Below are 23,521 nucleotides of genomic sequence, written 5' to 3'. Positions count from 1 at the left end.
ATTTTTTTTCAATTCGGATTTGTAAAAAAGCAAACGAGGTAAATCACAACATTACAAGCAAAAGTATTTAATAATCAAACAAAAAGACAACTCCAATTGCATTGCGACATAATTGACAAAACTATATAGCCTATATATATATATATTGTTAAGAGTTGATGCAATTAGCTTGTTTTGATTCTCTGATTGGAGATTTCTGTGCAGAATAATGGGTAATGTAGTTTTTAACACAAATTTAAAAAAATTAATTGAAATAATGCTGACCAAAGGCTTTTACAAAAAAACATCTATAAGCAACCTCGTAGCTCAAAGTAAGTCTATCTTATTGTTAAAAAATCAATTCCCTGATGAAATTGAATGGTATTTTTACTGCCAGAACCCAACTGTCACACTATATAGTGTCTTGTGGACTTGACAATAAATATTGACCATGGCTTGTGAATATAAATCATGAAACCTCTGTTGCTGTCTGCCTTAAAAGGAGGAAACGAATGATGCACTGCAGGGTGATTTGAACCCATTTTAAGGTGTTGAGCAATGTTTATTAAGTGACAAACAAGCAATGTAATTGTGTGAGATGTTTATGTCATTTAAACTGACATTCAAAGGCCTTGCTGTGTCATGGTTTATATGCTGCAATAAAACAACTTCTGTGTGAGTCATGCTCTCTGTCATTTATAGGCCAATCTATAGTAAAAGACCTTCTTCAAGGTAATCTGTATCTCTGAATAAGAATTGTTTTTAATATACCATCATCACTTGTACTAATATTAGAATAGCCCCTGCTGTACATAATGCTTTATAATGATCAGTCATTATAAAGTGGAACCTTTATGAATTGTTGAAAAAAAAGAAGTACGTATGTAGGCTATGCCTAATCTTAATGTACACACATTGTGCCAAATACCAATTTGTAACATTTAACATTTTCCAATCTTGGTTATTTAAGTCAGGGTTTTTCTGCCATAGACCCCAAATATGACCATCCTCATGTGAGGGACCCCCATTTAAAAAAATAAAGGGTATAGCTATCTACATTTTCGTATACTGTGAAATTAATATTATATACATGTTTAAAACATTTGGAAAATATATAGTTTCCATGAAGTTTACTCAATCATGCTACTTATTTACACATTCATTTTAACATTTGTTTTATTTTGTTTATTTACAGTACTCCTGTATTTATTTGAATCTTATTTTTATTTTTTTCCCCCTGAACTTTTCCACGGACCGCTTAACTCTCTTGTGGCCCCTTGACGGTCCCTGGAGCCCTGTTTGAAAACCCCTGATTTAAATTAATGTATTAAAGAGACAAGATCTTTACAAAAAAGCCTTATGAGATAAAAAAAAAAAAAAAATCTTCCTTCCATCCTACATTTGTGAATAGAAAATTTGAATATCAAAACTATAAAGTTTAAAATATTGTCAATACATTTATTTTTATATTCAAAATAGTAAATAATGTCTTTAACAGGCAACATTACACTTAAGTGACAAAAAAATATAAGGCTATTCATAAAATAATCCATAAAAAAATCCATAATTTAATTCGTAAACTGCCTATCAGTTCTCCTTTTTCAGTGGCTTGCATCATAACGTTTAGTGTTTCGTGTTATTACCGTAGACTGTAAAAAAAAAGGGTTCTTATAGTTCGTCTATCTGCCACTTTAAACTTTAGTCTGTTTTATGTGTTTTACACGTTTATTGCGTCAGACGGATGCGCTTTACGACGGTTAATATGACTTTACGGCAGTGCCTGTGAAACACTGGAGTCTGTGCATGCTGGATTTAGGCTGACGTTTCCCCACTGCTGTCTACAGGTGAGTTATTAATGATCTCCAGTGAGACTTTAACAAATACAGATGCTGGCGTATATGTGCTGATCAATAAATCTAAAAGTGTGCATGTCTTATAGTGGTTTCTTGACTTTAGTAGTCCTAGTTCTGCTGAAATGAACAGATCATGCGTTTAAGTTAGCCAATTAGCCGGTCTATCTTTAGACTTCAAATCTCTCAAGTTCTTATTTAAGCATTACATTGTAATGTAAATACAAAAAGGTTACTGAGTAAAATAGTTTATTGCGATCTTGAAATGAATAAAAGTATTTAAGGAAATCTTAAATCAGTGAGATCATATTCTGAATCTGACTGACACTAATATTGTCAAGTTCAGTTTATTTGTCATTTGAACAGTTTACATAAATGTATGACGAGACTCAGATCACAGAAGTTAGATATATAAGAAAAGTAGTTGATATTCAATAACTCTAAATATTAATATCTTAAAAGTGTTGTTTATTGACAGATAATATTGAAAACTGAATCTGACACTTTTGCTTTCATTTGTGAATTGAAGCGCAAACGATATGAGGCTTTCAATGACATATATCTATCATATAAAGTTTAATAATAGTCATTGTGACATGCTCAAAACTGCAGAAATTAAATACAATTTTAAATTAAACTTAAAGAGATGCACATTACTCATTATTCACTCGTTTTGTGAATTGTTAATTGCATGACCCATATCTCTCTGTCAGATGGACACTCTTTACATCTCTTCACACCCTGATGACTTCAGGAGTTTGTTACCCTTGATCGCTGCTGAATTCTGTCAAACTCCTCCACGAATAGTCCATGAGGACCCTCCGGCTGAGGTGGGCAGGTCTCGTCCTGCACTGGTCTTAGAGGGTGCGGGCGCCACGGTGCTCACCGGTGCCAATGCTGTGAGCTGGTACCTGGCAGCAGCGGGGAAACGGACAGGCAGCGATAAGAAGCAGGAAAGTCAGGTGTGGCAATGGCTGAGCTTTGCTGAGAACGAGCTGATGCCTGTGGCCTGCTCTGTGGCATTCCCTCTGCTGGGGATAATGGGAGTTGATAAGAAGGTATGTATGTCTTTTGTGTGTGCCTTGATGGTCTGACTGTCTGCGTATGCCGTGTGTTGATTGATAGGCATCACTGAGTGTACGGTTCCGGCTCCTCATTTTTAGACCTTTTTAAGTGAAAGAGACATACTCTAATTTGTCCTCTGTATTTAACCCCATCCACACATTAGGAGCAGTGAGTAGTGAACACACACACACACACACACACACACACACACACACTGCAAACTGTGGGCACACACACCGGGAGCAGCTATTTTGCTGTGGCACCCAGGGAGTGATTGGGGGTTAGGTGCCTTGCTCAAGAACGTTTCCTGCCGGTATTGAGAATTGAACCCACAACCTTTTCTTACCATTAGGCCATGACTGCCCCTGTATTTTTTTTTATCTAAAATGTTCCTGGTTGAGAAGCTGTACTAACTTAAATTTGAAATTTTAGCTTCTGCAGAGTTCCAGAGCAGAGCTGCTGCGTGTTCTCAAAGCTCTAGATGAGACTCTTGCACCGCGGACATTCCTGGTAGGAGAGGGTGTGACTCTGGCTGATATGGCTGTTGCTATGGCAGCACTGCTGCCATTCAAATATGTGAGTGCACATCTGTAATCTTAAACCATTTGAACTCTTTTATCATGACGGCTTGTATTAATAAAAGGGATAATTCACACAAAAATTCTTGTTATAATTTACTCGCCTTCGTGTCGTTCCATATATGACTTACTTCTGTGGAACATCTTAGAAGATATTTTGAAGAATGTTTCAGCTGTTTTTATTCATACAATGAAAGTCAGCGGGGTCCAAAAACAATTTTTCAAAATATCTTATTTTGTACTTCAAGAAGAAAGTAAGTCATACAGATAGGTGTTATTTTTGTATTATTTATGTACTGTTATGGTATTTATAAAAAATGGTTGAATAAGCTATTTTTATATATTAGTTTTTTGTCTTTATATACTTCTATATGTCATTAGTTTATTTTTGTTTTAATTTGAGTAATTTTGGTACTTCAGTTTAAACTTATTTATTTCAGTTAGTTACCAGTTAAGGCAACTTTTTTAACTTAAACAACACTGATACATGTTTTGAATGAAAATGATTTTTGGATGAACTGCTTCAACTTTCAGTTGCTGTAATTGATTCCTCATTATAGTACTTTTATTTCAGGCATTGGAGCCTGCAGACAGGAAGTCATTGGTGAATGTGACCAGATGGTTTAATACCTGTGTGAACCAGCCACAATTCCTGAAGGTGTTGGGTAAAATCTCACTGTGTGAGAAAATGGTGCCTGTGACCCCCAAACCCAGCGCTGCCGCCAATGCCACATCAACTGCTGCTCCTGACGCTGCTACACCAGACAGCACAACTGGTAATGGTAAGGATGTGTGTATTTGGAAGTTGTTGCTTTTTTAATTACTTTAGAAATGTGTCATAGCGTTTTGAGGTATATTTTAAGACCATTAAAAACTAGTGAATTAAAACAGCTCACATGATCTTTCAGATAGACTTTAGTCTTATCAGAGTCTGAAAGCATTGTAGAAGTCTATGTTGGCCCTGAATATTTAGTTTGTCCTCTTGTCCTTGTGATTCTCAGGTCCTCCTAAGACAGAGGCTCAGCTGAAGAAAGAGGCCAAGAAGCGAGAAAAGATGGAGAAGTTTCAACAAAAGAAAGAGATTGAGGAGAAGAAGAAGATGCAGCCTCAGACTGAGGTAGAGCGATGAATCTCAGCATATTATTCTCTTATTGACATTGACACAAGCAGAAATAGAAAGAAAGCAGAACGCAGAACTTGCCATATTGTTTATTCTTCCATCCCCTCCAATAGAAAAAGGCCAAACCTGAGAAGAAGGAACTGGGTGTGATAAGCTACAACATACCCACGCCTTCTGGCGAGAAAAAAGGTGTGCTTTTGCTTCCATTAGCAGGAATTGTGTTTTTTAGATTTGTCACGCACCCATCTAATCATGTATGTGTTTCTCTTCATGTGTCTCAGATGTCCTGAGTCCTCTGCCTGATTCTTACAGTCCTCAGTATGTAGAAGCGGCCTGGTACTCCTGGTGGGAGAAACAGGGATTTTTCAAGCCTGAATATGGGGTATGACATGAAAATCATAATGTTTTTTTATACTCTAATTAGTGGTGTATTCGTATTGAACCGTTCGGTACGAGGCTTTCGGTTCGGTTTTCGGTACGCATTTTTAAACCGAACCGTTTGTTGGACCATTTTTCCTGCCAAAATTTCGTTATTTCAAATGTAGGCGCGTGGCAAGCGCGCTCATAATGTAAGAGACGCTGGCGTGACCACAACATTGCCCAACATCAAATGGCAAATGTAATGTAATCGGAACGAAACTGAGCTAGTCGTTATTTTGTGGTTGAAGGACCGTTTATCAGTTTTGACCAATGCAGCGGGAGCCGATCTTAATCAAGCAGCACTGTTACTACACAGTGAAATCCAGTAAAGAAAAAAAATGGAATTTCGCCACTGAAGTAGTAACATCGCTGCGAGATCTAGTGAGAAACATTCACATTTCTCCGTTATTAACGGATCAAACAGCGCTGACGTGGAAACCAGGAAGAAACATTGTGCCATGAATGAACTATCCAGTGTCCACAGATCAGCAACATTCACCATGGATGTACTGACAGTAACACTACTAACTGTAACCATGGAAGTTTGGCAGGAATAGTAGGCTATAATGCTTTCAAGTAACATTACGTCGGTTTTATTTTGACATTATGAATCCAATTGCTGCCCTCAAATGTTAATCTGAACTAAAATAAACCTTTGTTTATAACTACTACAATATTACATTTTTTATTTTGTCCAAGGAGCTGTTTTGTTTTATATGCTGCTAAGAAAAATCAAGTATAGCTCCATCATTGCTCAATCATACTTTATGATGTTAGTTTTAATAAAAATATAATTAAAAAAATTAAATCAAGGAAATTTCTCTGTCATTTCTTTTTTTTTTGCTGTATCGAAAACGTACCGAACCGTGACACAAGTGTATCGTATCGAACTGTGAATTTTGTGAACCGTTACACCCCTAACTCTAATACAATAAACACTGTAGGTACACTACCAAAATGTAGTGTACAAATGTTTATATATCAAATGTTTATATTTTTTAAGAAGTCAATTCTTTTATTCAGCAAGTATGCATTAAATTGATCAAAAATGACAGTAAAGACATTTACAGTCAAAAGATTTCTATTTCAAATGAATGCTGTTCTTTTGAACTTTCTGTTTTCAACAATAGTAATAAACATACACAGAAAAAACAGTTAAGAGCAACCAAAAAAGGACAAAATTACATATTAAAAGCCAAAGAGAAAAGTTTAGTTTTAAGACTTCCTCAAATAGAGAGGAAGCCATTCTAATAAAATTAGGAAGATTGTTCCAAAGAGTGGGGCCAGCCACTTCAAAAGCTCTATTACCCCTTGTCTTTAGGCGGGCTCTGTGGAATTTGCCGTCCGATCTTAGTCCTCTTACGGGAGTGTAGGGGTGTAGTAACTTAGTCAGATAAGAAGTTGCTAGATTATTTAACCCTCTGGGGTTCTTCGTTTTCCAGTCACACTCAGGACCTTCGCGGTCAAAAGTGACCGGACCCCTGAAATCAATGTTTATTTTTTTTCAGAAAAATCAATGAAATTTATTTTTGTTCAATAATATTTTTTCTTTTTTTTTTTGGTGTTTTGAGATAATTTTATGAAAATAATTAATATTTATGCAATAATTATGATCAATTTTTTTCCCATTGAATATAATAGAAAATTTATATATTATTTTTATTATTTTTTAATTAATGCTGTATTTCAGGTTAAAGTGGATCCTTGGCCTATAGAAAACATTTTTTTAAATCACATTGGAGCCATCTGGTGGATGTAGTGAGCATAATTATCATGCAATATCATATTTTAACCACTAGATGGATTTACAGCCTCTGTAGAAAGGCTTGTGAATTCTAGTTGTTTTTGGACATATTTGCCTATTTTTTTCAGGTTGTGGATTTTAATTTATAATAAGTTATTCTCAAAGACTATTTTTGTCAAGTTTTTTTTTTTTTTTTTTTTTTAATAAAATAAAAATTCTATTATTTTCGCATAGACATGAAAATCACTATCCAAACTTAAATGGTTGTAAGCCAAGAATGCTTTGGAATATAGACCTATGGTTGGTCTTGTTTTAAAGAAGACATTTGCCAGATTATTGTAGAAGTGAAAATAATTATGAGAGTGAAACAGAAAAAAAGTTATGTAAGTTTGAGTTAATGAAAATGAACAATGTAAAAATTTTATTATTTATATTTTATATAAAATATATATATTACAAAATATATTTTACTCTAAAACTGCAAGAAAATGAAAGCCAAAAATCTTAAGAAGTTGTGTTCCAAATTTTAGGTTGATATCTCAAAAAATAAGCTTTCAGTCAAGATTTTATTTTGGCGCATACCAAACTTTTTCACTAGATGGAAAGCCAAGCTTCCTTACTGACCATATAAGGGCACCTCCATTTTCATATATGTTTTGAGTGATCTGAACCATGTATTTCCATAATTTTCATACAATTTATGAAGTAGACATCCTATTCAGAAGTAGTATGGGTGGTTTGACAGTATTTGATTTGAATTAAACCTCTAATAAACGCATAAAAAGAGCACATATTGCTGCAATAGGCCTGGAGGTTACTAAGGAAGAATTCCATCGTTTGATCTTACACTGTGTGTGTGTGTGTGTGTGTGTGTGCGTGTGTTCAAGAGAGAGAGACATAGTGTGTGACCTTTGCATTTTGGACCCAATGTCTCCCCTTTATTTGATTCCTTGATTTTATTTAACATATTCTCACATTTCTCTGTTACAGTTTCACCAGTCTCATATTTCCCTGTGTGTGTGTGTGTGTGTGTGCGTGTGTGTGTGTGTATTTTGCAACCTTGATTGTTTACAGTCTCATGCGTTCATTGCTGTGCACTTTATTTCTTACATTGATGAATAATTGCTTTTATTTCACACGTTTCCCAAAATTAGCTTTTGCAATGACACGCGTTAATTTGTGTACATGCGTGTGTTTTTGTGTGTATAAGTGTGTGTGTGTGTGAGTGTATTTGTCTGTTTTGCACTCTTGATGTTTTAGAGATTCCCCCCTTCACTGTTGTGTGCTTTTTTCCTGCATCGTGGCTGATTTGTAGATTGTACACACAAATAAACTCTGTATTTTCATATTTTTGCCAATTTCCCATTCATTTCCTATGGCCGGTCATTTTTGACCCGAAGGTCCTGAGTGTGACTATTTTTTTTATGACCACTTAGACTTTTCAAATCCTGTCCCCAATTTTTTTGTGTGTTCGTATACCAAGTACCATAAAAGTCACCAAGTTTCGTACCATTCCGACGAAGCTACGATTTTTAACATTTTTTTATTTAAAAAAATCCGGTCAGAGATGACCGAAGTACCCCAGAGGGTTAAAGATTTATACACTAGTAGTACGATTTTGTACTCGATTCTGTAATGAGTAGGCAAATAGAAATGTTTCTTGAGCAGCAAATCAGCATATTAGAATGATTTCTGAAGGATCATGTGACACTGAAGACTGGAGTAATAATGATCACAGGAATAAATTACATTTGAAAATATATTAAAATAAAAAACAGTTATTTTAAATTGTAGTTATATTACAGTTCTCTTTCATAGGTTCACTCAACGCTGCGGAAAGCGCAGTGGGATATCCTCTGGATGTGCCGATTGTCTGAAGCCCTATAGAATCACGCCAATCCATTGGCTGATGGCGCTCGCGCAAAGCTGGCTCCGCCCCGACGCTCTTACGTCGTAGCATGATGTACGCGCGCGCGCCATCTTCTCCTCAGATTTCTCTGCCTTCACGAAGCGGTCACATCTCGCCCTTCGTGCGGTTTTTCTGAGCCCGAATTCTTCAATTCAACTTCAGCTTTCGTCTCGACACTTCAGCGACTGGTATAAGTGGAACTCTGTTCTCCTTACAGTGAAGTGTCATGGATTATCGACGCTGCTCTCCGCCATGCGTTCGTTTCATCTCGAACGACGACCCTCACAGTAAGTGTGTTAAATGTATGGGTTTTTCGCATGCGCGTGAGGCTGTATTAGGATTGTCGAAATGTAAATTTTGTGACAATCTCCTTCTCAAAACCCTCCGCTCTAGACTCGCGGTTTTTGAGAAGGAGACATTCGTTTCCCCCCGTCGCGCTCCCGAGACTGCTGAGGCCTCTCGTGGATCCGCGGCCTGGGGTTCGGATGTTGAGCTCGAGGATATTGAGTATGAGCAGACGGGCCTCGCCCTTTCTCTCCCTCCCTCTCCCGAGCACGCACGCGGCGCGGTTGAATTCGCGCATGATTATTTATGTCCCAGCCCGGGAGCCCGCGAATCGGTTTCTTTCGGTCTGGATGACGTTATTTACACTGCAGCCTCCGACTCCGAGGATTTCGGGCCTGCTCTGGCTGATGACGTTATCCCGCCTAGCGGCCAGGACGCGCGGCCTACTCCGGCCTACACTGAGCTTATTGAGGTGCTGTCGCGCGCTACAGAGAAGCTCTCTATTGACTGGCCTGATGAGCCCCGCGAGTCTCAATCGTCCAAACTCGACGAGAGGTTCCTACGTGGCCCTAATTCTAGGCCAGAGCGAAGAAAGCTGCCCTTTTTCAGCGATCTGCATCACGAGATCTCCAGATCCTGGAAGCAGCCATTCTCCGCACGCCTAACTAATGCGGCAGCCGCTGACTTCACCAACCTTGTTGGTTTTGTGGAGCAGGGTTATTCCGCTATTCCAGCGGTCGAGGACACGCTGGCTAACCACCTCGCCCCGTCGTCTGCACCGTCTTGGAAGGCGCGTCCCCTTCTTCCTTCCAAGGCTTGTAGGACTACTTCCTCCCTTATTGGGAAGTCTTACATGGCGGCTGGTCAGGCAGGCATGGCCCTGCATACCATGGCCATCCTTCAAGCCTACCAAGCGGACGTCTTGAAGGACATGGATGAAGGAGAGGGACTGACGCCCGAAGCTGTCAAAGAGCTTCGCAAAGCCACAGATCTGGCCCTAAGAGCCACCAAGCACACTGCTCGGGCTGTAGGTCGCTCTATGGCGGGCTCGGTTGCTGCAGAGCGCCACCTCTGGTTGAATCTCACGGAGATCCGAGACAAGGATAAGAGTTTCCTCCTGGATGCCCCTATCTCCCACTCAGGTCTTTTCGGGGAGGCGGTCAACACGGTGGTTGACAAGTTCCGCGCCGCTAAGTCTCAGTCGGCCGCGTTCAGGCAGTTTATGCCCAGGAGGGTCAGAGGGCCCAGTGACTCCAACCCTCCCCCTTCTCAAACCCGAGAACGCTCTGCTCATAGGGCTGAGTTCCCTACTAGCAGGAGTGACCCGGCTCGCCACCCACCAACTACTGTCTGGGGAGCCCGAGGTCGTCCATTTCCTCGCCAGCGCCCTCACAAGCGCCTTCAGCTGAAGCGGTCCAACAAATCGGCCGCTCCAGCCTCCTCGAGCCGTTCCTGACCCGCAGGGCAGGAAGAGGAGAGCCTCATCAGATCTACGAGGTTGGGACAGACCGCGCAAGCGTTTCTGCCCTCCTCCAGCCGGCTCTCCTCATCCAACCCTGTCACCTTCGCCACCCAGCGTGTTTCGAAGTGCAGGTCCTGTTTCACTCTCTTCACCCAGTCCGGCGCAGGAGGAAGGAGACACATCTTGCTTTCTCCCCTCGTTCCCGGTGCACGTTACACCCGCCAATCGCTTCCTCAGAGGCACAGTTCTTTTTCCTCTGGAGCAGGCGGACCCAGTTACTTCTATCCAGGTGGTGGTACCCCCCAATACGTGTCAGGACGCCAAGCGCTCTCCTCCACGGTCAACCGCGCCTCCCCATGGAAACCAGCGCGACACCCTACCTCAGGTATGTCCCTTGCACTGCAACACTCCTCTGCCTCTATCACATTTCGTTCAAGAATGGGAGCGTTTACCAGGGGTATCGCCTTGGATCCTTCGCACAGTTCGGCTCGGCTACACGCTTCAGTTTTGTCGCAACCCCCCCTGCTTCAACGGGGTCTTTCCTACTGTAGTCGACAGCGCCGCTCAGGCTTCTGTACTACAGCAGGAGATTTCATCCCTTCTGCTGAAGGGGGCGATAGAAGAGATTCCTTCGGGGGAAGTCGAACAGGGCTTCTACAGCCGTTACTTCCTGGTCCCGAAGAAGGGGGGCGGCCTGCGGCCGATACTAGATCTTCGCCGGTTGAATTTCTCTCTTTACAAAGGAAAATTCAAAATGTTGACGCTGAAGGCCATCATATCTCATATCCGGCGGGGGGACTGGTTCGTGACGGTAGACCTCAAGGATGCTTATTTCCACATCCAGGTCGTACGGCGACACAGGAAGTTCCTCAGGTTCGCCTTTGGAGGGAAAGCGTACCAGTACAGGGTCCTCCCCTTTGGCCTCGCTCTAGCGCCAAGGACGTTCACAAAGTGTATGGATGCTGCTCTGGCCCCGCTGCGGCTCCAGGGCATCCATATACTCAACTACCTGGACGATTGGCTCCTTTTAGCCCACTCCAGAGAGTTGGTGACTCACCACAGGGACATTGTCCTCCGTCATATTCAGTCTCTCGGTTTGAGGCTGAATACGGAGAAGAGCGTTCTTACTCCAGCTCAGAACACGGTTTTCTTGGGGGTATGCATGGACTCCGTTCTTATGCAGGCCCGTTTGGCTCCTGCACGGATTTCCAGTCTGGTGACATGTCTGTCCCGTTTCGCACTAGGCCAGCATGTTTCCGTGAGCACCTGCCGCAGACTTCTGGGCCTTATGGCCGCGGCCTCCCCTGTGCTACCTCTGGGGCTGCTCCACATGAGACCTTTTCTGTGGTGGATGAAGCTCTCAGGGGCTCGGCCCACGGGGCCAGCCTTTCGCCTATTGAAGGTGTCGCGCAGTTGCTTTCGCGCCCTGTCAATCTGGCGGGACCCCCTCTTCCTTCAGAAAGGAGTCGGTATGGGTGCGGTATTCCGTCGCCAGATGGTTACGACGGATGCCTCTCTGACCGGCTGGGGAGCGGTTTTCGAGGGCAGGCCAGCGTGTGGGGTTTGGACTGGCGAGACCCTCTCGTGGCACATAAACAGCTTGGAGCTGAGGGCTGTCTTCCTGGCTCTTTGCCACTTTCTCCCTTTCCTCGAAGGACACCATGTCATTGTCAGAACGGACAATATGGCAGTAGTGTCCCATGTAAACAGACAGGGGGGTTCACGATCGCGCACCCTAGACAGGCATGCGCGTCACCTTCTCCTGTGGTCCCAGGACAAGTTCCTCTCTCTGAGAGCAGTTCATGTCCCAGGGATTCTGAACCTCGCAGCAGATTTTCTGTCGAGGCAGAAGCTCAGGTCTGGGGAATGGATGTTGAACCGCCAGTCGGTGGCCCTGATCTGGGAGGTGTTCGGAAAAGCGGAAGTGGACCTCTTTGCATCTCAGGAGTCGTCCCAATGCCCGCTTTGGTTCTCTCTGAGCCCTCCAGCTCCATTGGGGATAGATGCGTTCGCCCACCCTTGGCCGATGCAGAAACTCTATGCCTTCCCGCCCATCAAGCTGATCCAGGCGGTTCTGTCCAGAGTGAGGGAGAGCGGAGTCCGCCTCCTTCTGGTAGCCCCATTCTGGCCGTCCCAGCCATGGTTTTCGGAGCTGATCCCTCTGTTGGAATCCTCCCCCTGGGAGATACCGGTCAGGGAGGACCTGCTTTCCCAGCTTCAGGGCAGGATATGGCATCCTCGCCCCGACATTTGGAAGCTGTACGTTTGGCCTATCAGAGGCCGTTAGCTTTAAGCTTTGATCTCCCAACCGACGTTCAGGAGACTATTGCGAATGCTAGAGCCCCTTCGACGAGGAGGCTATATTCCTCCAAGTGGAGGGTGTTCGAGGCGTGGTGCTTAGCACATGATAGGAACCCAGTTAGCTGCCCAGTAGGCTCAGTGCTGGAATTCCTGCAGGAAAAGTTTGCTTCCGGAGCGGCCGCTACCACTCTCAGAGTGTATGTCGCAGCTATTGCTGCTCATAGAGAATCGGATGAGATTCCCTTGGGGAAACTGAGGTTAGTTTCGGCCTTCATGCGTGGGGTTAGGCGCCTGAAACCGGCTCGCCCCCCTAGTGTTCCCTCGTGGGACCTGTCAGTCGTCCTGGAGGGTTTGACAGAGGCTCCCTTCGAGCCCTTGGAGTCAGCTCCTGAGCGGATTCTGACTCTTAAGGTTGCTCTTTTGTTAGCTTTATCTTCACTGAAGCGGATAGGGGATTTGCAGGCTCTCTCTATTAGTGAGTCATGCTTGGACTTCGCTCCTGGCCTGGTTAGGGTTACCTTGAGGCCGAGGTCGGGGTATGTACCCAAGGTTCTTTCCACGGCGTTCCGCTCTCAGGTTGTTAACCTTAATGCTTTCCACCCTCCTCCTTTTGCCTCTGAGGAAGAAAGGAAACTTAACTTGCTCTGCCCGGTCCGTTCTTTGAAGTTGTATGTAGATCGCTCAAGCGGTTGGAGGAAATCAAACCAGCTCTTGGTATGTTTTGGTGCTGGCCGCCGCGGGCTTGCAGCATCAAAGCAGAGGATTTCCCACTGGGTAACGGACGCTATTTCGCTGGCTTATGAGGTGCGTGGTTTGCCTTCACCTCTTAGCATCAGAGCGCATTCCACCAGAAGTGTGGCTTCCTCTCAAGCTCTCTTTAGAGGGGCCCTCTTGGAAGACATTTGTGTGGCGGCAGGTTGGTCCTCTCCGCACACCTTTGTGAGGTTCTATAATTTGGATCTTGACATGACTCCAGGTTCCCAGGTTCTATCTGCTTGAACCTATCATGGTTGTTATTATTTGGTCTGGTACCGGTTATGGCAGCGCTTAGCTTGGCGAGTTTGGTATTTCGTTCCCACTGCGCTTTCCGCAGCGTTGAGTGAACCTATGAAAGAGAACGTCTCTGGTTACTTACGTAACCTATGTTCTCTGAATAGGGAACGAGACGCTGCGTTCGCTGCCAAGCTCCTCGCGCTGCCGACAGTTTTTCTTTTCGGCAGAGAAATCTGAGGAGAAGATGGCGCGCGCGCGTACATCATGCTACGACGTAAGAGCGTCGGGGCGGAGCCAGCTTTGCGCGAGCGCCATCAGCCAATGGATTGGCGTGATTCTATAGGGCTTCAGACAATCGGCACATCCAGAGGATATCCCACTGCGCTTTCCGCAGCGTCTCGTTCCCTATTCAGAGAACATAGGTTACGTAAGTAACCAGAGACGTTTTTACTGTATTTTTGATCAAATAAATGCGGCTATGGTGAGCATAAGAGATTTCTTTCCAAAAATGTAAAAATCTCACCGACCCCAAACTTTTGAATGATAATGTATATTCATTAAATGATATTTCAACTGTTTATTATCCAGAGAAAGAATGTAAGTGAGCCAAACCCACGTGGCGTGTTCATGATGTGTATTCCTCCACCTAATGTGACGGGATCCCTCCACCTTGGTCACGCCTTGACCAATGCAATTCAGGACTCCCTGACTAGATGGTAACCGGTTATAATTGTTATATATAATTAATGTAATGTTATTAGCCATTATATAAATGTTATGCTTTATTAGATGTAATGAAAAAATTAGACAAGCATATAAAAGTCAAGACAAGACACTTTGTGGCTGATTGTTAATGTTTGGATAACTTAAGATAGCTTTGAAAGGGTAATTTACGATATGGACATCATGAGTCAGAAATAATGAGATGTTTGGTTGTTTGTTTGCTTTAATGTGGTAATGCAGGCACAGGATGAGAGGAGAGACCACTCTGTGGAATCCCGGCTGTGATCACGCTGGTATCGCCACACAGGTGGTGGTGGAGAAGAAACTGATGAGAGAGCGAAAGATGACCAGACATGATCTCGGGAGAGAGAAATTCATCCAGGAGGTCTGGAAGTGGAAGAACGAGTGAGTGTGTGAGGTTGAGGAGAATTCTGGAATGGGGATGGATAATTCCAAGATCATTAAATAATTGATTTAACTCCATTTGGTGTCGAACAGAAAGGGAGATCGCATCTATCATCAGCTGAAGAAGCTGGGTTCCTCTCTCGACTGGGACAGAGCTTGTTTTACCATGGATACTGTGAGTACAATGCACAAAAACCCAACCCAGGTGTTAAATGACAGCCAAAAATTCTTGTTTAAAAAGCTTGTCATTACTAAGCTTTAAAGTGTCGTTATTTAATAATGGATCATCAGTTTTTAATCATGTGTAATACTGTCTGCTTGCAGAAACTGTCGTTTGCGGTCCAGGAGGCATTTATACGTATGCATGAGGAAGGTGTGATTTACAGGAGTAAGAGACTCGTCAACTGGTCCTGCACCCTCAACTCCGCCATCTCTGACATAGAGGTACATTCATATCATATGTGGGTATGATAATGTGGGTATGATAATGTGGGTATGACAAGATTTTTTTTTTTTAATGAATACTATTAACCCACTAAGGTGTTTTTGGGATCCTTGAGATGTTTGGACATGCCCTGACATTTGTGCTTTTTTCCGTTGCTTATTAACATATTAATGGCAAAGGTGTCATTACCGTATTTTCCGCACTATAAGGTGCACCGGATTATAAGGCGCACCTTCAATGAATGACCTATTTTAGAACATTTTTCATATATAGGGCGCACCGGATTATAAGGCGCATAAGATACTGCAGTCAAACGTTTGACTGGGTTTGCGTTATGCATCCACTAGATGTGCTAAAGGGAATGTCAACAAAACAGTCAGATAAAGTCAAACTTTATTAAGCGTTCTGACAACTCCGTTCACTCCCATGGTAACGTTGTTCAAACGTTAAAGGAGAACTCCGGTCAATTTTAACATTGAGCTCATTTTTTTGTAAATTTGGAGTGCTGTCAGTACAGATAACAACGACAAAAACCGGTGTTGCCTACACCGTGTTATCCTCTTTTTAAAATTTGCACTTTTGTTGACTTAAACGGGGCAAGTTTTAAACCTGTTTTTAGCCTCTTAACAACCTTAATGTGTCATTACAAGTGCACAGCCATGTGAGTGAACACGGTGAATCTGACTGCAGTAAATGTGAAAGATATGAATAAAAATGTGCGCGAACTCGACAATCAACTACTGTGGACTTCGACCGAAAACAGGAAGTAAATACGGGTATGTGAGCTGGCTGAATAAAGAGATTATTCCTGCCTTCGTGAAAGCTCGGATCAAAGTTGAGACTGATATATCAGCCCAGGCATCCTTGATCCATTGGCGGATAGTGGCGTAAGTCGCCCGGCGCTGTCTCCCCGTCTTGGTGAACGTGTGTTCACCATCCATATATAAGGCGCTCCGGATTATAAGGCGCACTGTCGTTTTTTGAGAAAATTAAAGGCTTTTAAGTGCGCCTTATAGTGCGGAAAATACGGTACACTAGGCCTGTCAACTTTACGTTCGAAATCGATTGCACAATCGATCGGACCAACCAACACAAGTATCGAAAACGAAAAAAGGGAATCGATTTTAACGGGCTTCTCTCTGAGCGCGTCCAGCACGACACGCGCGTTACACAGCAACTGCAGGCTCTGACAAACACACATAACAGCAAACTATACTTCTGCATAATGTGTCTCTTTTTACAACAAATATGTGAATTCTGCCGGTATTCAGACAGTCTCATGCGTAGATACAGATTCGGGCTACAATCACGCCTACGTAGGCGAAATTTGTTTGACATTTAAATAATCTAAATAATAATTCTAATCGTAAACACAGCCATGTTGAAGCCTGCAGTAATGTTTTTCATTGATGTTATGGCAGTCCACTCTGCTTATTGTTTTTCGTGAATGTTGCACTCCTGTTTGTCATTGAGCACGAAACTTCATGCCAATAAATCATCAGGAATATTGCTGACTTGTGCGCGTCTGAAGCGCCCTCTTAACGCTCGTCCTAATGCCTGTTAGTTGTCCGTGGATTTGCCTATATTTGGTGTTGAAAATGGAAACGTCTTTAGACATGGAAAATCGATTTTACAATCGATTCAATGAACACTTATGCCTCAAAAATCGATCAGGATTTTTTCACAAAAGTGACAGCCCTACAGTACACTCTATTTAGCACAAACAGGGCTACCATAATATGTGAGCAACATGCAGGGCTCCAGACTGCGACTAAAATTTGAGAGTGTGCGACTGAACTTTACATCCAGTCGCACATGTGCGACCAGTAAATTTGCCTCACGTTAAACCCATGGTTAAGCGTGGAAGGGGCGCGTCAATGAATCCGGAATGAGTGAGTGTGACAAGAATAGAGCGCGCGCGTGTCTGTGGGAAGGAGACGGAGACAAATATCACAAGCTGCTATGTGCGTCTGATCAATGAGCGATCTATCGACTCGTTACCAAGCAGCGAATGCAAACAAAATGAAAGTAGAACGAAAATACGCTACTCATTTATGCTTCACGGACCGTTAATTATTCCGGACCAATAATAGACAGAGCAGCACATAGCCTTTCTTATGTATATCAATGGAGCAGCGCCCCGAACCATTGACAGTAAAATAAAGACCCGAACTTGCCAGTCGCGGGCCGATCTCGCTCACGCGACACTGTTACTAGGAGATCCAGTGAAGAAATCCACTGAATTCGCCTCAGAATTAATAACATCATCGCTACGAGATCCAGTGTGAAACATTCCGATTCGGCGCAGAGTTCTGCTATAAACCATAGATATCAGATCAAACAGTGCTGACGTGGAAACCAGGAGAAAAACTTATAGAAGGCTTTCAGTCCACAAATCAGCAACATTCACCATGGATTTAGGCTAATGTAGTAAGCAACTCTAACCATAAATATGATAATGTGACAGAAATAGTCAAAGGCAGCCTACACATCTTTTCTAGCACTTCAAAACTATAATATCATATATAAATGCTTTAATTTATTTTTTATGTGATGACCAACACATTTTTTGTTCATCCTTCAAAGATTGTCCTAAAACTAAAAATTTTAAGATGTTGGATAACTCTTATTTAAACACTTATTTAAAAAAAAAATACCATTGTAAACAGTAGGATGCTTTATTGGCAATGTTCACTCCTAAATAACTTAATTTTTTCACTCTTTTGTTTTTTAATTAATAGTAACGACTTAAGAATGATATTATAACAAAAGTTAATTTCATCTACACCCTAAATTAAAGCTTAGTGATTTATTGTCAGCCCAGTGCTACCAGAATTTTTCTTTTTTCTTTTTGTAGAACTCTGTGTGAGTTCTTCATTTGAGGTGATGGCCCTCAAATTTGAGTCTGGAGCCCTGTGAACTTAGAATAAAACTGCATATCGTAACAGCTGTACGTTAAGTCTCTTTATTATTAAAGAATTTGTCAGTATTACAGTTATTTTGGGGGAAAATTGAATAATTGCATTGCAAGCTGATTTAAGGTGTGCCCCTAAATTTTCTGCTTGTGCTCCTAAAATTTTCAGTCAGGGGCAACAGCGCTCCTAGTAAAAAAAGTTAGTCTGGAGCCCTGACATGTATTTACGTTTTTGTATTTTTGAGAGAATAATGTTTATGCATGGTTATTGAAAAAGCTAAAAATTGAAGTGTCTGAAATAATAAAATCAAAAGTGACAGTAAAGACTTTTATTATTATCATGGTTTCTACAAAAATGTTAAGTAGCACAACTGTTTTCAACATTTATAATAATAATAAATGTTTCTTTAGCAGCAAATTGTCATACAATGATTTCTGAAGGATCATGTGACACTGAAGATGAGTAATGATGCTTAAAATTCAATCATAGGAATAAATAATATTTTTAAATTATATGAATAGAAAAGTTATTTTAACACTATTCACAATATCACTGTTTAACTGTATTTTTGATCAAATAAATGCAGTGACCGCAACAAAGTTTTAACTTTTTTTGATAACTTTCATAACATTTTGTTTTAAATTCTTTTAAACTTGGAAAATATATCCATCTTTTTTTTTTTACAGTTTAAATTAATTTATGTTGGGAAGCAGCAGATGACAGAAGTTACATCTTCACTAACAGTCTCAGAGTCTCTGTTTTCTGAGGTCACCTGATGAATGTTGTGTTCTAGGTCGATAAAAAGGAGCTGACAGGGCGAACCCTTCTTCCTGTGCCGGGTTATAAGGAAAAAGTCGAGTTTGGCGTGTTGGTGTCTTTCTCTTACAAGATTGAAGGATCAGGTGAGGGTTGTGTCTGGAGAAATGAGGTTAGAAGTACTGACAAGACATACAGAGGTTTATAAAATGTAATGTTGCAGATGAGGAGGTGGTAGTGGCCACCACACGTATTGAGACCATGCTTGGAGACACCGCTGTGGCTGTCCACCCTAATGACCCCAGATATCAGGTGATGCCAACGTTTCCTTTTCATAACTCTGGTGTTTGAGAAATGGTCTTGAGAATGTGCTTGAGTTAAATGAACTCTTTACTATCCAGCATCTCAAAGGAAAGATGGTCGTTCACCCATTCTGTGACAGAAAGATGCCCATCGTGTTTGATGACTTTGTTGATATGAACTTTGGAACAGGTAATAAATGTTACAAGGACAAAAACGTATATTTTCTGTAAGTCTGTCTTTCAAGCTGCCGTCTTCTGGGTCCGTGTGCAGTTTACAGTGGAGTGTTGTTGTACAGGTGCTGTGAAGATCACTCCTGCTCATGACCATAATGATTATGAGGTGGGAGAGAGACACAAACTACCCTTCATCAACATCCTGGATGAAAATGGTCTACTAATCAATGTTCCTCCTCCATTCCTGGTAGGCACACACACATTGTGATATATTTGACCCTGTTCACATCAGGTATTATTTTAATCTCGTCATAAATATGATGGAAGATTGACAAATTGTTCTCTGGTGTTTTAGGGGGTGAAGCGCTTTGAGGCGAGGAAAACTGTGCTTCAGGCTCTGAAAGATAGAGGCCAGTTTAAGGAGGTCAAAGACAATCCGATGGTGGTGCCCGTCTGCAGGTTAGACACTAACTTCCACTTAACTCCTTTACTTTGTTGTTTTCAGCTGGTAGATTCCTGGTCTGGTCTGATAAGGTTGTGTAAAGCAGGGAAAAATCAATGCTAAAATTTGAAATAATTGACTAAATGCCCCTTACATTCCCAGAAAGTGTCATATAGCTCGCAAAACTATTTGCAGTGATTTATAATAAATCAATGGCATATTTAAAGTAACTTGCTAACTTTCACAGCCAGTGACAACCAAACATGTTGTCTATCACCAGATGTGAACCCCAGGTAAAGTGCCTCCTAGTGGAATAACAAAGAAATTAACAATGAAAGATCCAGTGTTGAAAATGGAGGAACATTATTATTATTATTTTTTTTTTTTTGTGGAGAGGAAGAAATAATACATTTTCGTTTCCTTTTTTTGTCTGTACGCCCAGAATATGCATATTATGGAGATGCCAATGTGGTCGGGTTTGCCTGACATCCCCTTTTCCGTAGATCATAAACTAATATTCAAACCATTCGTTATTAACTACAAATTCATGTTATATTTTTTTACATTTATTAATATTGTATTTTAATTTATTACTATAATTTGTCAGTAAATTGTTGCCTACGAGAGCATGAAAACTATTGTAATTTAATATTGTACTGTAAACAATTTTCATACTTGATGTCCAAAGTGAAATCTGGGTCCTGAAGCCAAACCACATGAGAATTGAGAAGCACCGGCTTAGAAGTGCCATCTAATCTTGGACCTTTAAAGTCGGCATGACTTTACGACATTTTTCTTCCCTATTGTGATGTTTATCCAAGCGAAATCACTTATCGAACAATAAAAAATGTAGTGCGGGATTTTTTAGGATCAGGAATTGATTAGAAGATCGTTGGATGGTTGTGGTTTGCTATTGATGTGATGTGATCTCATGTGAGTGACGGGTTGTCCCGTCCTCATGCCAGTAAACGCATCATTAGAGAAGAGTAGAGGTGTCGTTGCTAGAGGAAGGGGAAGTTATCATGATTTAAAGATTATGAGGGCACATGAATAAATAATAAATAAATAAATGTTGCACACAGATAAATAATTTATAAGCACTGCAACATTACATAAAAAAAATCATTATTTGTCCATTTTAATAATAATAATACATTTTATTTGTAATGCGCTTTTCTTAAACCCAAAGCGCTATACAGATATATATATATATAGCGCTATACGAGCGCTATACTGATTGATTTTGATTTCATGGTGACTTTAATTCCATTACAGCTGTTATGTTTACATGCACAAAGCAATTGATGAGTGTTTGTGTGTTTCTCAGCCGTTCTAAGGACATAGTGGAGCCTCTGCTGAAGCCTCAGTGGTACGTGGACTGCAGAGAGATGGGAAAGCAGGCTGCAGATGTCGTCAGAAATGGAGAGCTCAAGATCATCCCTGACCACCACCTCAAAACCTGGTTCAACTGGATGGACAACATCAGGTGACCCATCTATTTCAGCTCAGACGTTTTCTGCTGGAGTCACTGTGTGTGTGTGTGTGTGTGTGTGTGTGTGTGTGTGTGTGTGTGTGTGCATTAACACTTTTTGGGTATCAGGGACTGGTGCATCTCACGGCAGTTGTGGTGGGGCCACAGGATACCAGCGTACTTTGTGACTGTGAATGATTCTTCAGTCAAACCAGGCGAGGTGAGCAGAGACACAGGAAAATGCAGCCTGCAGTATGTGCTGTGGATACACAGGGATGCTGGGAATTAAGATACTGTATTGATGCACGCTTTTAGGATGTGGACGGACATTATTGGGTCAGCGGGAGATCTAAGGAGGAAGCCAGAGAAAAAGCTGCCAAACGCTTCAATGTCACTGCAGACAAAATCTCTCTACGCCAGGGTGCGAATCAAACATACACTTACTCTCATTACCACTGAGTCATGTTATCCTCCTGTTTTGTTCATGTCAGTTTTTACCCTCTGGCATCAATAAAGCATCTTTCTTTCTGTCTGTTTGTGTTTCAGATGAGGATGTGTTGGACACTTGGTTCTCCTCAGGGATCTTCCCCTTCTCCATCTTTGGCTGGCCCAATGAGGTCAGATATTAACACACACACACACACACACACACACACACACACACACACACACACACACACACACACACACACACACACACACACACACACACACACACACACACACACACACACACAGTAGTGGCAATATTTAGTGTAAACTAATGTGTAGGGCTGATCTTTGATTGTCTAACCAGATTGTTATACATTTATTGATTGATTGTATTGTTTTTTTATTTTTTTATTGTTGTTTTTATTGTTTCATATTATAATATTGTTTTATTTTATAATATTTTTATATTGCTCGTATAATGCCAGATTTATTAAATATTAATAATCATTTTTTTTTTATATATATGTAATAATAAAAAGTTTTATTTTGCATTGAATTGAATTTACTTCCTTTTTTTTAAATATATAATATATGTATAAAACATGAAATATTCTAATTTCATTTCTAATGATATATTATGACTGTATATGCATTATATAATGCAGTAATGTCAGTTAATGTGTTATAGAGAAAGTCTAGTTTCTTTGTCCCTGGGTCTGTGCAAAAATAGTTTTTTAATACAATAATATATACAGATACTGCAGTGATTTAAGTAATTTTGCAATATTTGTGTTTTAGTCAGAGGACCTGAGAGTCTTCTACCCAGGAACACTGTTAGAGACAGGCCACGATATCCTGTTCTTCTGGGTGGCTCGTATGGTCATGATGGGCCTCAAACTTACTGGAAAACTACCTTTCAAAGAGGTGGGTGTGTTGTGTCTTTTATATTTAGAGCTTCTGGACTAGCAAAATTTAAAAGTGAGTGTCTAACAGACTGTTAAACTTCCACTCAGATGTATCAGCATGTGTCAATTCATTCAAAGCTAGTGTAACTTGTGGTGTAAATCTGGTGTGTTCTTTCAGGTGTACCTGCATGCAGTGGTACGAGACGCCCATGGCAGGAAAATGAGCAAGTCTCTCGGTAACGTCATCGACCCTCTGGACGTCATCACTGGCATTTCACTGGAGGTAGCTAAACAACTGACTCTTGCATTAACGCCACGTGGCTACATAAGGTGTCATTGCACAAAATGAATTTGGTGTGTGTGTGTGTGTGTGTAGGGTCTTCACTCTCAACTAGCAGACAGTAATCTAGACCCTCTGGAGATTGAGAAGGCCAAACAGGGACAGGTATAAGCAGTTTTCTATGAGCTCCTGCAATCTCTTGTTATTGTACCTTTTAGCTGTTGCTACGGTGGCCGAGAAAGCTCAATGCGCTGCAACTGAAGAAAACACATGCAAATAGAAGAAAACGCATGCAAATAAAAAGAAACACATGCAAATAGAAAAGAAACGCATGCAAATAGAAAAGAAACGCATGCAAATAGAAAAAAACCGCATGCAAATAGAAAAAAACGCATGCAAATAGAAAAAAACGCATGCAAATTAAGAAAACATCTTCATCAATTTCACAACACACGTGTGCTCCAAATACTCACACCACCACCCAAATACAGAAACGTGCTGCAAAAGCTCACAACACAAATACAGAAACGCGCTGCAAATAACACGGACCACAACGGAAATGTTT

General features: G+C 41.4%; 1 protein-coding gene across 1 annotated transcript in view; it reads left to right on the top strand.

Annotated features, from left to right (window-relative positions):
- The first annotated feature begins 1,715 nt into the window (after nt 1-1,715).
- vars1 (valyl-tRNA synthetase 1) overlaps nt 1,716-23,521 on the top strand; it is a 29,541-nt gene continuing 7,735 nt past the window's right edge. The window contains exons 1-23 of the mRNA XM_056241838.1: nt 1,716-1,823; nt 2,543-2,887; nt 3,327-3,470; nt 4,047-4,254; nt 4,474-4,589; nt 4,706-4,781; nt 4,874-4,974; nt 14,295-14,422; nt 14,670-14,834; nt 14,928-15,009; nt 15,159-15,278; nt 18,988-19,096; nt 19,174-19,262; nt 19,352-19,442; nt 19,549-19,673; nt 19,782-19,885; nt 21,196-21,354; nt 21,469-21,559; nt 21,655-21,760; nt 21,886-21,956; nt 22,570-22,695; nt 22,855-22,959; nt 23,053-23,121. Of these exons, the coding sequence (XP_056097813.1) occupies nt 2,543-2,887; nt 3,327-3,470; nt 4,047-4,254; nt 4,474-4,589; nt 4,706-4,781; nt 4,874-4,974; nt 14,295-14,422; nt 14,670-14,834; nt 14,928-15,009; nt 15,159-15,278; nt 18,988-19,096; nt 19,174-19,262; nt 19,352-19,442; nt 19,549-19,673; nt 19,782-19,885; nt 21,196-21,354; nt 21,469-21,559; nt 21,655-21,760; nt 21,886-21,956; nt 22,570-22,695; nt 22,855-22,959; nt 23,053-23,121 (2,730 nt within the window). The 5' untranslated portion in view covers nt 1,716-1,823. The remainder of the gene's footprint in view (nt 1,824-2,542; nt 2,888-3,326; nt 3,471-4,046; nt 4,255-4,473; nt 4,590-4,705; nt 4,782-4,873; nt 4,975-14,294; nt 14,423-14,669; nt 14,835-14,927; nt 15,010-15,158; nt 15,279-18,987; nt 19,097-19,173; nt 19,263-19,351; nt 19,443-19,548; nt 19,674-19,781; nt 19,886-21,195; nt 21,355-21,468; nt 21,560-21,654; nt 21,761-21,885; nt 21,957-22,569; nt 22,696-22,854; nt 22,960-23,052; nt 23,122-23,521) is intronic.

This window comes from Rhinichthys klamathensis, unplaced genomic scaffold (genome assembly GCF_029890125.1).
Source record: "Rhinichthys klamathensis goyatoka isolate OS25496 unplaced genomic scaffold, OSU_Roscu_1.1 h1tg000679l_1, whole genome shotgun sequence".
NCBI classification, from domain to species: domain Eukaryota; kingdom Metazoa; phylum Chordata; class Actinopteri; order Cypriniformes; family Leuciscidae; genus Rhinichthys; species Rhinichthys klamathensis.
Note: the sequence above shows the minus strand (reverse complement) of the source record. Positions and strands in the feature narration are given on the sequence as shown.